Genomic DNA, 14697 nt, shown 5'->3' on the forward strand with positions numbered 1-14697 from the left:
GGTTCCCTATGTAGTCCTGAACATGCCAAGATTAGTTATGGACTGTCTGCAAATCACTTCATCAGAAGGACACATGAGAAAACGGAATATGTTTAGAACAGAGGCATAATTTCCAAAGGGTGTTATTTGAATGTGAATGCCTGTCAATTTCTATTACTCAAAAATGCTGTAACCACTCCTTGAAGAGTCACAGGGCACATTAATGTAAAGTTTCTGAGAAGTACTAAAGTCAAGAAGCCAGTTTAAATTTGAGCAGATATTTCCTCAAACATTTAACTAGAGCACTCCTTTTAGAGCAGAACACAGAAAACATACTGCAGAGACTCAGAGGGTGAACAGTTGACCTCAGTCATGTGAATTCAAGATGAAGGAGAAGCCCCAGGCAGCCTGGGGTATGTATGTACATTCTGGAATTATGGTCCTGTTACCCCAGTCTCACTGAATCTCATCTGCAAACTAAGAAGAATCAAGTCAATGTTTTTTACTCTTCTTTCAGATTTATGAAGTTATCTTTCATCTCAAGAATTCATTTTTCCTTCCTATCTCCCAGAAGTATAAAAAGACCAGGGCTTGTACTTCATAAAGTAATAGACTTCAGATCAATGAAGAAGAAAAACTTACTCATAATTAGCAATGACAAGAAAACACTATTACAATTAGAGTGGTCCAAAAAAAGGAGTGGGGTAGGTAACTTAAGAAGCTATGATTTCCTGTCACTGGAATTAAACAAGCATAGGCTGGCCAACCAATTGTCTGGGATGTTGCAGAGAAAATCCATGCAACCAGTAGTAGAGTTTACAAACAAATGATTTTTATCTGTTCAGTGAATATTTTCTGGGCATATGTAGTGTACTGTTAAGTGCTAGAGAAAAAAAAAAAGAATCCTGGTCTAAAAGAAATCCCAGTCCAGTGTGGGAGACAGGATAAGCAGGCAATTGTAACACAGGGCATTAAGCACTAAAAGAGAGTGAAGCTTTGCGTGTTTCTGAGGTACATCAAAGGGCATCCTAACCCAGACTTGGATGACAGCTCAGCTAAGTCCCAATAGATTAGCCTCTAACGCTGCACATATCCCAGGAGTCAGGAAGCACAGGTTAGAAGTTATTGGGCCAGTCTAAGTTCACTGGGAAGAGTTACTCGCCAAAGTGAAGTACACTGTGAACTCTCCAAACCTATACTTGTTTCCTTGGGGAAAAAAAACATGCTTGTTATGTTTATTATTAATGCCTTTAATCTATGCATGTTAGGTTAATTAATTAGTAGCCCTTAAAATGAATGATTGTGCTATACTGCCATTTTTAGATGAACCTGAGAGATCATTTTCATCCATACTCAGACGTGGTCAGAGATACATCTTGTATTCATTATCCTGTTTTTACCAACATAATTGTGTTTGGTTTTGAGGGGTTTTCTAATTGATATGGAATATTGTGCATTTTATTCTCATCATGCAAGGTACTACCAAATCTGGAGATGCATACTATTAAACTTATTTTACATCATGAATTCTTAATTGGAATGTTTTAACATTTCTTATTTAGTGGGTCTAAATCCATATTTTATGTCACTTGTGGGGCCACAGGCTTTGTTTTCTACAGGATGACCTTAACTTCTCAGTTCTAGGTTACACTGAAACACTTTTAAAGACAGAGAGGGAGAAGATTCTATGTAACATTACACAAACTAAAATCCAAGAAATATATAAACTAATAGAAAATATTCTTTACCACTGAAACAGCTAAAAACGCATATATTCCTTCATCAGGAACTTTGTTTTTCCAAGGTGTTGTGCCTGACAATATTTAAAGATAGCTATGAAATAGTTTTAGGCAGAGATGTAGTCATAACACAAAGCTGGATTAAGGGTATCCACAGAAGACAGTGTCACTCATCCTATTACCATCCTTAGATTCCACTTTGCTCTCTCACCTGCTGCTATTCAGCAGGGTCTACCAGATGCCCTGGGAGCTCTCGAATCATACGTAGGGAGCCTTGTGTTCCAGGCCGATGACCTGGGAAGTAGATGACTCCTGATGGCCAGCATAATATTTCTTTCATGAAATTTTATCGAACTGGGCCACGAAAATGATGCTGACATGCTGATTTTGTAATTCAAGTTGTTTGTATTGACAGAAAGCACACACAAAATATTTTCTCTGCGCGCCCTAGAGGCAGCCCTGTTCCGTCCTGGAAAAGCTCACTTTCAAGTGGAAAACACAGTAAATGTAAGAAAATAAATTATTCATAGTATTTTTACTATGTATCTCTAGGGACCCAGGCTAAGAAGAGACTGGCTCTGCCTAGCAGAATTAGGGAAGAATTTGTGCATAATGGGGCATGTCAGCTGAGGCTTAAAAGATGAGCAGGAGTTGACTGGGGAAAAAAGAAAGTAGGCTAAGAGAGTCGGCAAAAGGTAGGCAGTGTGAAAAGTGATGCTCAAGAGCTTAATGAGATGCTCAGTAAGGGTAAAACAGTAGTAAGAAGGTTAATGAAACACATTGCCAGGTCGCATCCTGGACTCTCTCTAGGACGGAACCAGGAATCTGTGTTGTTACGTGTCATCTCTACTTAGCCCAGCACACGCGTGGCACCCTCTGGGATGGGACACGGGATGATGGTATTTCATGCTAAGTGGACAGATCACTTGCTTATAAGAAAAGGATTCATTATACTAAATTCCTTAATGTAATATCTTTGTTATATAAGAAATCCTTTTATATATTTGTAAACTAAACATTTTAAAGCATTTCAAATGTTCCAAGGCTTCAACTATACTCTGTGCTATAGAAGATAACAATAAAACAAATTCCTTGTTTATTTCTCTGTGACCCCCAAAATACATTGATTCTTCCATGAGGTTTTGTTTTTCTGCTTTTTCTCCCTTCTACTTCTCATCCAATTCTTCAGGCTTAAACCAAAAACATGTTTTCAATGAGAAAAGTTGTAAACAAAACTAAATTGCGTTCCTAAAGAGAAAACTGTGAAATGTGTACTTTGCAAATGGCAAATATCATATATCTACAGGCAGAAAATGCAAATATTATAAATCTAAATACATACTTGTGACACAGAGGGGGGAAACACCTGAATCATTGTTATTTTTCATCATAAAATTGATTCAAAAGAAAAACAATGGTCCTTAATAAGGTGTTAGAGTCAAGCCTTTATGATAGACCATCTCAATTACACAATGGTCCTTGTCCCTGAAATATATGCTATAAACCCCCAAAATACAGTTTTCTTTTCACCATTATAAATGTAAAGTTGAGAAAGAGAAAGAAATTCGTAAGAACTGTATTAACATCAGGGCAAATTTTTGAGATGTTCAAATGTGCTTTAACAAATTAACAGTCTAGACTGAGATTTCACGGACAATATGCTTGAGAAGGAAAAACAAATTACAAATGAAAATGGAGGCACTGAAATTTCAAGAAAAATAATGTATTTTAATGACTGTTCCTCCCCTTTTGTTACAGGTTTTAAGATCACAAAACATCCTACTAAATTCCTGAATTATAAGAACTACATTGATACTCAAGAGTGTTCGGTGCTTCTTTCCAACACCTTGAGGACAGAAATCTATTTCATGTGTATGATCGCCAGTAGCACTTGCCACAGCAGTGGGCACACAGTAGGTCCTCAATCAGCATATGGCACTATGTTAGTTCATTGAAAGAATATACGAAAGGCAAATGCATTTGCTTACTTTTACTCTTTACTCACTTGAACCCCGACTGTCTGCCCTGTCCCTGTTTTCATTTCATTCATTTATGCTTGAGCTCTGAATCATTTGTTCGGATATGCAGATTTTCCAGGTGTTGTATTTTAACGTACATCTAAACGCTGTGTGATTTGGTGATGCTTATTTTCGAAGATTTTCCTGAATCTTCAGAAGGAGCAATGAACAACAACTTACCAGTTGTGAAGAGAAGTTTTCTAGGATCCTGAGAAAAAGGAAAAGATAAAATAAAACATTGATAACATGAGGTTCTACAGTCTGTGAGAGGTAAGAGCCATGTATTAAGTATGTAAGATACTGTTCTCCCCATGGAAACAAGAGGGACTCAATTGTGTTTCATACTGTTTTATGATGCTAGAGGAGATTTTAACATGTACAAAATTTAATTCCAAGAAATTTATTCATCTGAAAAAGGAAGAATACTAGATGAGGAGTCAGAGGCCTAAGCTTTCATCTTAATGGTTAATTATAAGCTAGTGGCAGTGGCCTGAAGCCCATCTTTTGATCATTTTGAGATTCAGTATCTTTGGCTATAATATGGAAACATTAATATATACTCTGTCTACCACAATTGCCAAACTGTACCTACAAGGTATCAGAACAGTGAGAATCAAAAGTGATAAAACACCCAGGGATGGTTTGTAAACTCAATACAAAGGATACTAGCTGAGAACTAAAATGTTTCAAATGCTACTGTGAAAAGCAGTGATGATATTCAAATAAGGAGGCTGGGTCCTTGCTATTCAGAAATACAAAACATTAATATTATTATTGTAATATTTCCTTTAAACTACATCCTTGTGGTGTAATAGACTGAAGTCAACTCCCTTCCCATCTTCTGGAAAACTTAGATCAATTCCCGGTAGATCTGTGGAGTATTTTTTCATCCTAAGGGTGCCTAATATTGCACAACTTCTGAATTTCTTTCCTTAGGCCTCCATTGAATGTGGGGTCAGGCCAGGGTATTTACAAAGTAGGAACGCTTTTAGATGACACCATTTCAGGGGTCTTGAATAAGGATCCAGTGCCCAAGGATAGCTCCTCATCCAGCTTGGGTCAAGTGACTTCTACCCCTGGGGTTACAAACATGACTAAAGGGTAATCTAGAGTAACCTAATATATAAACAACTGGGAAAAACACGAGATGGGCTGAACAAAGTGGTAATACCAGAAACATGAATAAATAGCTATGGAAACTCAGAAGATGGAACAATTAATACTGCCAGGGAATGAAGAAGGAATGTAGGAGTAAGAGACTGTTTTGCAGATGACAAGACGAGGCAGACTGAACGAGGCCATCATGAATGCACTACCACCACAAACTGAAGGATGGAGGGGACCCTGGAAATCTGGAGAAGGCAGAGTGAAAGCAGAAAGCAAGAACAATAAGATGCATGGCACAAACCCATATTTTCCAATGCAATTCACAGAAGAATTTGACTGTTTGTGTATGTAATACCTGTGTGTGTGTGTGTGTGTGTGTGTGTGTAACTTTTCATCTTCTTCATCTAGCACATGGCCTGACACCTACCAGGTGTTCAAAAACATTTATTAAAAGAAAGAAGAGAGGGTGGGGGAAAAATGGGAAGGAAGAAAGGAAGGAAGGAAAGAAAGGAAGATGTAAATTAAAACGGTTACCATTTTTCATTCATCAGATGGGCAACACTTTTTTAAAAAACAAATGAGGTATAGAAATAAGTATTCTGATAAACTTGGTGTCAATTGGTGAAGCCTTTTTGGAAGGCAATTCGTCAATCGACACTAAAAATGTGGTACCTTTGAAACCAAAATTCTATTTCTATGAATTTGCTTGGCAGAAGTGTACAAAAAAAAATGTATTGGCACGTAGTTGATGACAAAAACCTGGAATCAAGCAAAACATCTGTGAATAAGGAAAAGACTAAAAATAAATTATGGTGCATTCATGTGAAGAAGATGAGATAGGTGTGTAATTTCCGATACAGCAAGTCATAATACATATATTTATGGAAACAAGTAGATTGCTGAGGAATACGTATCATAAAATACCACTCAAATATCTTACAAGAAAAACAGAAACAGGCTCAAAGACATAGAAAACAAACTTATGGTTACCGGCAAGGGAAGAGGGGTAGGAAGGGATAAATTGGGATTTCGAGATTTGCAGATACTACCTACTATATATAAAATAGATAAACAAAAAGTTTCTACTGTAAAGCACAGGGAACTATATTCAATATCTTGTAGTAAACTATAATGAAAAAGAATATGAAAAGGAATATATGTGTGTGTGTGTATATATATATATATATATATATATATATATATATATATATATATATGACTGAAACATTATGCTGTACACCAGTAACTTACATACATTGTAAACTGACTACATTTCAACTAAAAAAGAGAAAAAGATCTCTTACAAGAAAGCATCAAATTATTAACTGGCTATTTTCGGAAGAGAAGATGCACTTTTCATTACTTGGGAGTTTTAAAATACTTTATATGGAGCATATACCTCTTTTAAAGTGAAATAAATTTAATGACTAAAACCTCTAAAATGACTAAAAAACTGGAAATTAAGCAAAAGTATATTACACTAAAATAATAAAATTATCATAGTTGTTGAAGTTGTGAATTATAAAACAAAAGAGAGAAGCAAAGAAGGAAAAGGTACAAAAGGAAACTGCATGGCAGGAGTGATACACAAGTAACCCATGGGATGCGGGCAGAGGAGGGCAGAGGGATGCGGGCAGCAGTGGGAGACAGGGAGAGCGGTGACTCTGGTCTGAAATCACTGCATGCGAGGAGCTTCCACTGGCATGCTCAGGAGCTGGACTTCTCCGTGGCTCCTAGTGCTGTGGGCACTCCACAATCACCTGTGAGCTTTTTAAAAATATTAATGCCTGGCTCCCACTCAGATCAGTGAGGTCACACTGGTGTTTTAAAAAACACTAGGGGAGTCAAGGGATTTATCCAGGGCTGCTCATTATTTTGGTTTCGTGATTTATTTGTTTGTTGTTACCCTGACTTCTGTTCTGTCTCGGGAGGGAGGTCAAGCACATGATCACAGCAGTGTTACTCTAATAATTCTGGTGACATGTAAGGGGAAAACAGTGGGGAGGACAGGGAACAGTCTGGTAAGTCACTACCAGACTCAGCAGAACAGGGTGGGGTTCTGATCACAGGGGACACCGAACATTTCGGGGTTGACGCAGTCTTGGCTGTGGGAACGAAAGGCAGCCTGAGGACCTGATGGCAGCGCGGAGCAACAGAGGCCTAACCAGGGCTGTGCACGTGTGGCCACAGGGCTCCGGCCCGGCCGCCTGCCCGTATCAGTTCATTTCATGGGCAGCTCCACATGGAGAAAAGCACCCCTACATCAGATACTACCCGCCACAGAACTCAGCTCAAGGTCACCTATTGTTAAGGCTTAAAAATAAACTAAAGTGGGGAGGGTACAGCTCAGTGGTAGAGTGTGTGTCCCAGGTTCAATCTCCAGTAGCGCCATTAAAAACTAAATTAAACCTAATTAACCCTCAAAAAATAAAAAAATGAATAAAAACAAACTAAGAGTGTGAAGCATTAAAACTCAATTATATTTTTAAGGCAAATCAACCAATGGTCCAGGACCCTCAAATCATCAACCTTCTTTTCTGCCCTTTTTCCCACACGCACAGCATCTGAATTACTGAAGGATTCTCCCCCTGTCATGGTACTGCCGCCAGCCTCCGCTGAGTGACAGCAACTAGACAAAGGCTGTTGGACGCAGCAGGCAGACCTGAGTGGCAGCCATCTGAATGCCACAAAACATAAAAAGTAGACACTCTCCGAACTTTCATTTTCGGCAGGAGAGACTGTGAAATAGTAATTACCTATATTTTTTATTGAAAAGGAATAAAACTCAGCTTGACAAGTGCATTTTAAAAGCATTTGAAAGGAGCCACAAGGTGCAAATTTTCTGTGAAAATCACAGACCCTCATTAGTCATCTCACGACAAGTGAAAGGGAAATGAGAAGACAGCGGCCACCCACCTCATCTCGGTGTCTCGCTGCGTTCAGCTCAGCGAAATCCTCCCGGTAGTTCACTGAGAAGTGGAGGGCATTCACCAGGTGGGCGGCCACGTGCACACCTGCACAATCACACCGGTGGGGGTCAGTGAGATTTTCACATATGCTCTGGGAAGAGGAGTCACTTCCTCTCCTTCAGCAAATAAACAGGGTTGAACTTTGACAGCTCTAAGAGCAATAAAATGTTCGATTAAAAGAGAAGTTTTAAAAGCACAAAGACTCTTAATTATAGACAGTTCTGGTATTAGAATCATGTAAAGGGAAAGGAGTTTCAAAGGCTGGAATAAGAGAGCCCTAGTAAGTCAGAGTCAGAAACACACACACTGACACACAGGCACACACGTCTGTGTATAATAATACGGGCATCTATTTATTCCCGCATACAGTAGTCCTCCCTTATCCACGGTTCCATTTTACTGCAGTTTCAGCTACCTGCAGCCAACAGCAGTCTGAAAATAGTCAACAGAAAATTCAAGAAATAAGTAGTTTATAAGTTTTAAATTGCATGCTGTGCTGGGTGTGATGAAATCCCCAGCCGTCCCTCTCCATCCCACCTGGGACATGAATCATCCTTTGTCCAGCCCATCTCACCCGTTAGTCACTTACTAACCGGCTGGGTTATCAGATCAGCCGTCCGAGGGAACCCAGTGCCTGTGATCAAGTGGCCCTTCTTTGACTTAAGAATGGCCCCAAACGGCAAGAATAGTGATGCTGGCATTTCAGATATGCCAAAGAGGCCATAAAGTGCTTCCCTTAAGGGAACAGATGAAAGTTCTCAACTTAGCAAGGAAAGAAAAAACCTCCTGTGTCAAGGTTGCTGTGATCTATGGGAAGAATGAATCTTCTATCTGCGAAATTGTGAAGAAAAAAAGAAATTTTCACCTGCTTTGCTGTTGCACCGCAAACTGCAGAAGTCACCGTCCACAGTACATGTTTAGTTAAAATTGAAAATCATTTTGTACAATGAGATATTTTGAGAGAGAAGAGGGACCATATTCATGTAACTTTTATTACAGTATATTGTTACAACTGTTATATTTTATTAGTAGTAACTGTTGTTAACCTCTAACTGTGCCTAATTTATAAATTAAACTTTATCATAGTTGTGTTTGTATAGGAAAAAACACAGTATGTATAGGATTGGGGACTATCCTTGGTTTCAGGCAGCCACTGGGGATCTTGGAAAGTGTCCCACGTGGATAAGGGGGGCTGGCAGATTTTAGATTTTCCACATCTTTTGCTTCTCCCATAGCTCTAAACCAGTTACATATTTTGTATACATCACTGACACTCAGCCTAAAATACAGGCCTGCTAAAAGGCTTTTAACCAGGTGAAATTTTTCACAATCCACAGATTCAAATCACAGTCTCTACGGCCAATAGCAAAAGTGTTGGTAACCACCTGATGGGACAAAGACTCAGGAGACTACTAATCACCACTTAATAACCTACCCACAATGGCACAGCCAAGAGTGGTCAGTTGACTCAGAGCTTAGACCAGAAATAAAAGTGTCTGGAAATCACGAGAGAGTTGAAGACAAATTCATTTCAGCATGGTCAGGGGAAAGAAAAGTCTCTTGAAAAGGCTGCATATTAAGAAGCAAATGACCTTTTGTGTTGGACTATCATACCCTCCTCCCATCCCAACTTTCCTTGTAGGTGAAAAAAGATTTGAATTAACAGCACGTTACTTATGACTGAAACATTATGCTTTACACCAGAAACTGACACATTATAACTGACTATACTTCAGTTTAAAACAAAACAAAACAACACGACACATTACAATGTATTCAAAAGAACAATACTTAGAAAGCTCTTTTCTTGACCACGTTGCTTGCCTACGAATGACTCAGTTTACTTCTCTGCAAAATGATGATAACAGAAGAGACTTAAATAAGTGACTGAAAATTGCTTACTAAACCGTTATAATTTACACAAATAGATGGAGCATTGTGATTCAAAGGAAGACATGGCTTGGAAACTAGAAACCTCTTCAGCTCCTCCCACCTAGCATGCGAGGTGTATGTGGACAGGCCAAGAGCTCTGAATTACTCACAAAGACAAAGGAAAGCGAGAAAGAAGGGCTGGAAAGCTAAATAAACTGAAAGCTATTTCAAGGATTTATAAAATCCCATCAGTGACCAAATTAGAGGAGGGACAAGGGTCCCATCAAAATGGAAAGGAAGCTGAAAGTCAGTTATCTAACAAGCAAGGACAGGGCTCCAAAGACACAAACACAGGGTACCTGTGGCCCAGGTACAAAACATTACTGAAGCAAAACTGCCCGTGTCCTGTATCTTCAGCACTTCTAACATCTACAGGAAAAAGATCCTTTCATTTTAAAGATTTATATGTTAACTGCATATTTTATGGCTCAAAAGTGCAAAGGCATCCTTAGAGGAATTGACATTTTTTCTGAATTCTCCTGAAAAAAAGCCCTAGCTAACAGCTGGAGGAGATATAGCCTTAAGGGACACATTCATTCACCTTCTTTAAAAGCCTTTTTAGGTTAAAAGAATTCAAGGCTCCTAATTTTAAGCAGCAGAGAGAAAACAATGCAATTTGCATGGATTTTCTCATTTAATTCTCAAAACAATGAAGTAGGTAAAGTTGTCCCATTTTACAGATAAGAAAACTAAGGTTAAGAAAGACAACTTAGCTAAAGTCAGACCCCTAGTGAGTGGCAGAATTCAAACCCTCTGGAACACGTACCCATTCATGGCAATACCCTGCACCATCTCAGTCTTTTCCCCAACTGAAAGGAATATTTGGACACAACTACAGCTTAGAACAAATCAAGCTATGAACGTGCCAATGTTTCCTGATCCTCCTCCATTTTTGACCTTTCACTCTCTTGAGCCCTAATCCAACCCTAACCCTTAACACCCTTGGTCCTCATCTCATCCTGGACTCTGACTCCATCCTCAGCCTTGAATTATATTGGAGTCTTAATCCCACCCCTGAGCCTCTCCCCTTCTCTCACTTCCAGAGGTGGGAACTACCAATGGGAAGATGTCCAGGGACAAAACACCGGGAAAAGATGCCTGTTTCAACAATATGTAGCAATTTTTAAAAAGCTGAAGGTTTAATGATTTCTTGGTAACAGCTATACCAAAACACTCCTGAATCAAAGCAGCCATGCACAAATACCCAGACCAAGCATCCCCAGTACCAAGACAGCGAGGTCCTATCCAATAACGGCCAGATGAAAATGTCATGTGCTACGGCACTGAGCTAATAAACCCCTGAGACTGTAAAGAATAACTAATTCTACCCTAAGAACTTCACACACATGTTCTCATTTTAGTCTTAAAACCATGGGGTTGGTGCCACTGTCAACCCATTTTACAGTCAGAACAACAACAACTGAGGATCAGGGAGAGTATGTCTCGCAGCGAGACAAAAGGGCAGCTGGGGACACAGCTACACAACCCGGCTCCAGCATCCGTGGACTTAATCAGTATGTTTATTACTTTCTGTTTCAAAAATTGAAAAAGTATAATATAAATGCTCAGGATAAAAATTTATTTTAAAAATGACTCTTAAAAACCAAAAGATTATCACTTGATATATATATCACTTTTACCTTGGAATTAAGCAGGATCAATTTCCACAGATTTTTGACATTTGTTCTTCTACCCAAGTATTAATATCAAAGAAACATTTAACAAATATAATTTTGGATGGATTCATATTCTATAAGTGCAAATTTTGCATTCAAGTTTTCATGCGTTTAAACTCCCATCATATTATTACTTTTAGAGGTTAAAATCTTTTGGTCTCCTTCCCATCTTTCTAAATGAAATCACTTACTTTTAAAAAACAATCAAGTACCAGCCTGGCAGCCCAATTTTGCACATTATAATGTTATACACATGACACACATTCTCTGTAGTGCCACTAGGGAAATCTCTTTACACACATGGAAGAGAAAATTAAGAAAAAGAAGAAAACCACAAGTTGGTGACAGTAAATAATTTATAGAACAGTCAAAATGCCATTCATAAAATGTTATTCTAACATAATACTTAACATCTTCAATTGGTTTTCTTACCTGAGAAAATACAGATAGTAACACCACAGGTTATGTGGAATGTCCTGCTTTTGTCCAACAATCTTCTGGTTCTCCTGCTCGGGACCTAAATAAAAATCATTTAATGTGATAAAAGTGATGCAACAAATAAAATACATCCATGATGCTTTGGAAATACGGCAGAGACCCATCAACTAAAAATTGGTGGGATGAATAACAATCAGTCCAGCCAATGGAACACGCATACCATTCAAGAGAACGTGAGAAGGCTTATCCTTGATATGGAAAGATGTATAAGATATATTATTAGGTAAAAATGTTACAGCACGTAGACTACACTGTGATCCTATACTGTTTAAAATTAAAGGCACTATATGTTAACATTTTTACTGGCATTTACCCCCATCAGTCAACAGCTGTCCTGGCAGAGAAATATTAGGGGAGACCTTAACTGATTGCTTTGCATATTTCTGGAATGTTTTAATTTTACAGTATCTATGATTTCCTTTTGTGGTCAAAAAATAAGATTTTTTTTTTTAAATGAAGCAATTTCAACCACAGGATTAAATGCCCGCTTGATCTTATGCAAAAGTAAAATGTCAAGCATTTTTGAATGCCTAAGTTTCACACTGGGGAACAATTCTTTAAGGCTTATTAAATACTGAGAGACTTAAGTGGGCACTTTTCATTTCCTGGCATTTATCTTCCGTTTCTTTACACCAAGCCAATGGCCAGCCACAGGGATCAAAACCTAGCATTTTACAATGGTTGGCAACCTAGAGAAATAGGTATTTCCACAAATGACTGCATGACTAAAAGTAAAGCATTTCTAAATATAATTACGTGAAAAAGTTGAGAAGTTTTACTGCCATAAACCCACTCACCTGAACTTCGCAGAACATCAAAGTGGCCTCATGTTAACAATTCCTTTTAAAATACAGTATCGATCCAGCAGTGCCTAACTATTTTAATGAAGAAAGAAACTCACACACACACATACACACAACACAGGCACACACACAACACACACATGAGGATAATTGAAGAGAAAAAACAATTTCAGTTGAATTTGAACTTTCAAAGGGCTTTTCCGTTTTCTTGAATCCATCGTTTTGCAACACTTAATATTACACATGACATCACATCATAATCAAGACATCTATTTCGAAGCGAATGCTATAAAAGTCACTGCAATATAGAAAGTTCTGTCCATTTTTGAAAAATTAGAAGAAATGTGAAATTAGCAAGGAGTAGGGCAGAGAATGATAAAGTTGAACAATGTTTCTGGTTTAAAAAAAAAAGACATCTATTTCAAGCCTTTTACACAGCTCAAAACAGGTATGTGTTTCAAGAAGAAACTGCCACCAACACCAGCAGTCTCCCTGTGTGTCGCTCAACGACCACAGGGCTCCAGTTTGCCCACGTGAGTGTAACACAATGGAAATACACAATCTCAATGAGGGACAGCCTAGTAGGAAGAGCTCAGAACCGGGGCTGGGCTGAGTTCCACCATTCAGCCGTCTCATTATCTCGGTCAGATTACCTAAACTCCCTATGCCTCACTCTCTTCCTCTGCGATACCCGCAGAATCTCCGTGGGGATGCCCAACCACAGATGTGAAGCGCTGAGCACCGTGCCCAGCACTCTGTGATCCGCTGCCCTTCTGCCTGCTGTGGAACAGCTCGCTGATCATCATGACAGGTGACGAGCTCTTTACTATTGTCTTTGAAGAAATCACTTCACCTGAAAAGTCAGGCCATGAACACCAAGTAGGACTCACAGGCCACTTTTACCCTTGATTTTTATGCTGGATTTTTTTTTTTTTCCTTACCTTCTGGGATCCTCGAAGGTAAGCCAGGAGCGTCCGGCACATGGGTAAGAGGATAAGGCTGCAGTTGAGGTTGAGAACAGACGCGGAAGCTCTGCTTAGACACAATCCTAGCTGAACAAATAAGGCGAGGGTCAAAATACAGTCAAGGACAAGTCAACTACAACCATACTGCAGGACTCACCCTGCAGGATCACAGCAAACGCTAACTCCTTCCAGAGTCCTGACCAACCTCCCACTTTCCTCTCTGCGAGAGAGAAACGGCTCCTTCTGCCCTGCACTGCCATCAGACTTGGTCTCCTCTCATTTCTACCGGTGTTTTAATCACCTGACTACATTCTTTCAGTGCAAAGTCATTTTCTTATCCCACCCCCACCACACTGCTCTGGGTGAGCCCTAGAGAGCGTCGGTCTATTCTGCACCTCCACATCATGCAGTGTGGGATCATTTGCTCATTGATAAGGTGCCAAGAATTTCAAACAAAGGATTGTCATTTCTGTTCTCTCTAGAACACTCAGCCTCTGCACAACTCCCTTCCACACCGCTGGCTGCCTTGCAGTTCTTCACCACACTGGCTGGACTCACGTGTCAGGGTTCATCTTAAGTACTACTCTTCCAGAGTACTTCCCGGACCCCAAACCAGGGGGATCCCAGATCAGCTGTGCCCCACACAAAGCTAATCATAACCACACCCCACAACATATTCTTCTTTTTATAAACTTTGCTTTTTATTGGAGTGCAGTTGATTTACGTTACTTACAGGTGTATAGCAAAGCAATTCAGTTATACGTATACATACACATATATTTTGTTAGATTCTTTTCCATTATATGTTATTATATGTTATCACAAACTGAATATAGTTCTCTGTGCTATACAGTAAGTCCTTGTTGTTTATCTAGTTTATATATAATAATGTGTATCTGTTAATACCCAACTCCTAATTTATCCCCCCCTCCACCCTTTCCCCTTTGGTAACCATATGTTCTCTATGTCTGTGAGTCTATTTTTGGCTTGTAAATAAGATTTATATATTTT

At 39.1% G+C, this 14697-nt stretch overlaps 1 protein-coding gene across 5 annotated transcripts in view; it reads right to left on the reverse strand.

The window, feature by feature from the left end:
* Positions 1 to 14697, reverse strand: part of NOX4 (NADPH oxidase 4) — a 134173-nt gene that overhangs the window by 97511 nt on the left and 21965 nt on the right. For 4 of the 5 annotated variants that reach the window (XM_045509000.2, XM_010973374.3, XM_045509003.2 and 1 more), the window contains 4 exons: positions 13663 to 13773; positions 11853 to 11937; positions 7760 to 7857; positions 3917 to 3944 (listed from right to left, as the gene is read on the reverse strand). In XM_045509000.2, coding sequence (XP_045364956.2) covers positions 3917 to 3944; positions 7760 to 7857; positions 11853 to 11937; positions 13663 to 13773 — 322 coding nt within the window. The remainder of the gene's footprint in view (positions 1 to 3916; positions 3945 to 7759; positions 7858 to 11852; positions 11938 to 13662; positions 13774 to 14697) is intronic. The other variant, XM_045509001.2, reaches the window with a different exon arrangement.

Source organism: Camelus bactrianus, chromosome 10 (assembly GCF_048773025.1).
Source record: "Camelus bactrianus isolate YW-2024 breed Bactrian camel chromosome 10, ASM4877302v1, whole genome shotgun sequence".
NCBI classification, from domain to species: domain Eukaryota; kingdom Metazoa; phylum Chordata; class Mammalia; order Artiodactyla; family Camelidae; genus Camelus; species Camelus bactrianus.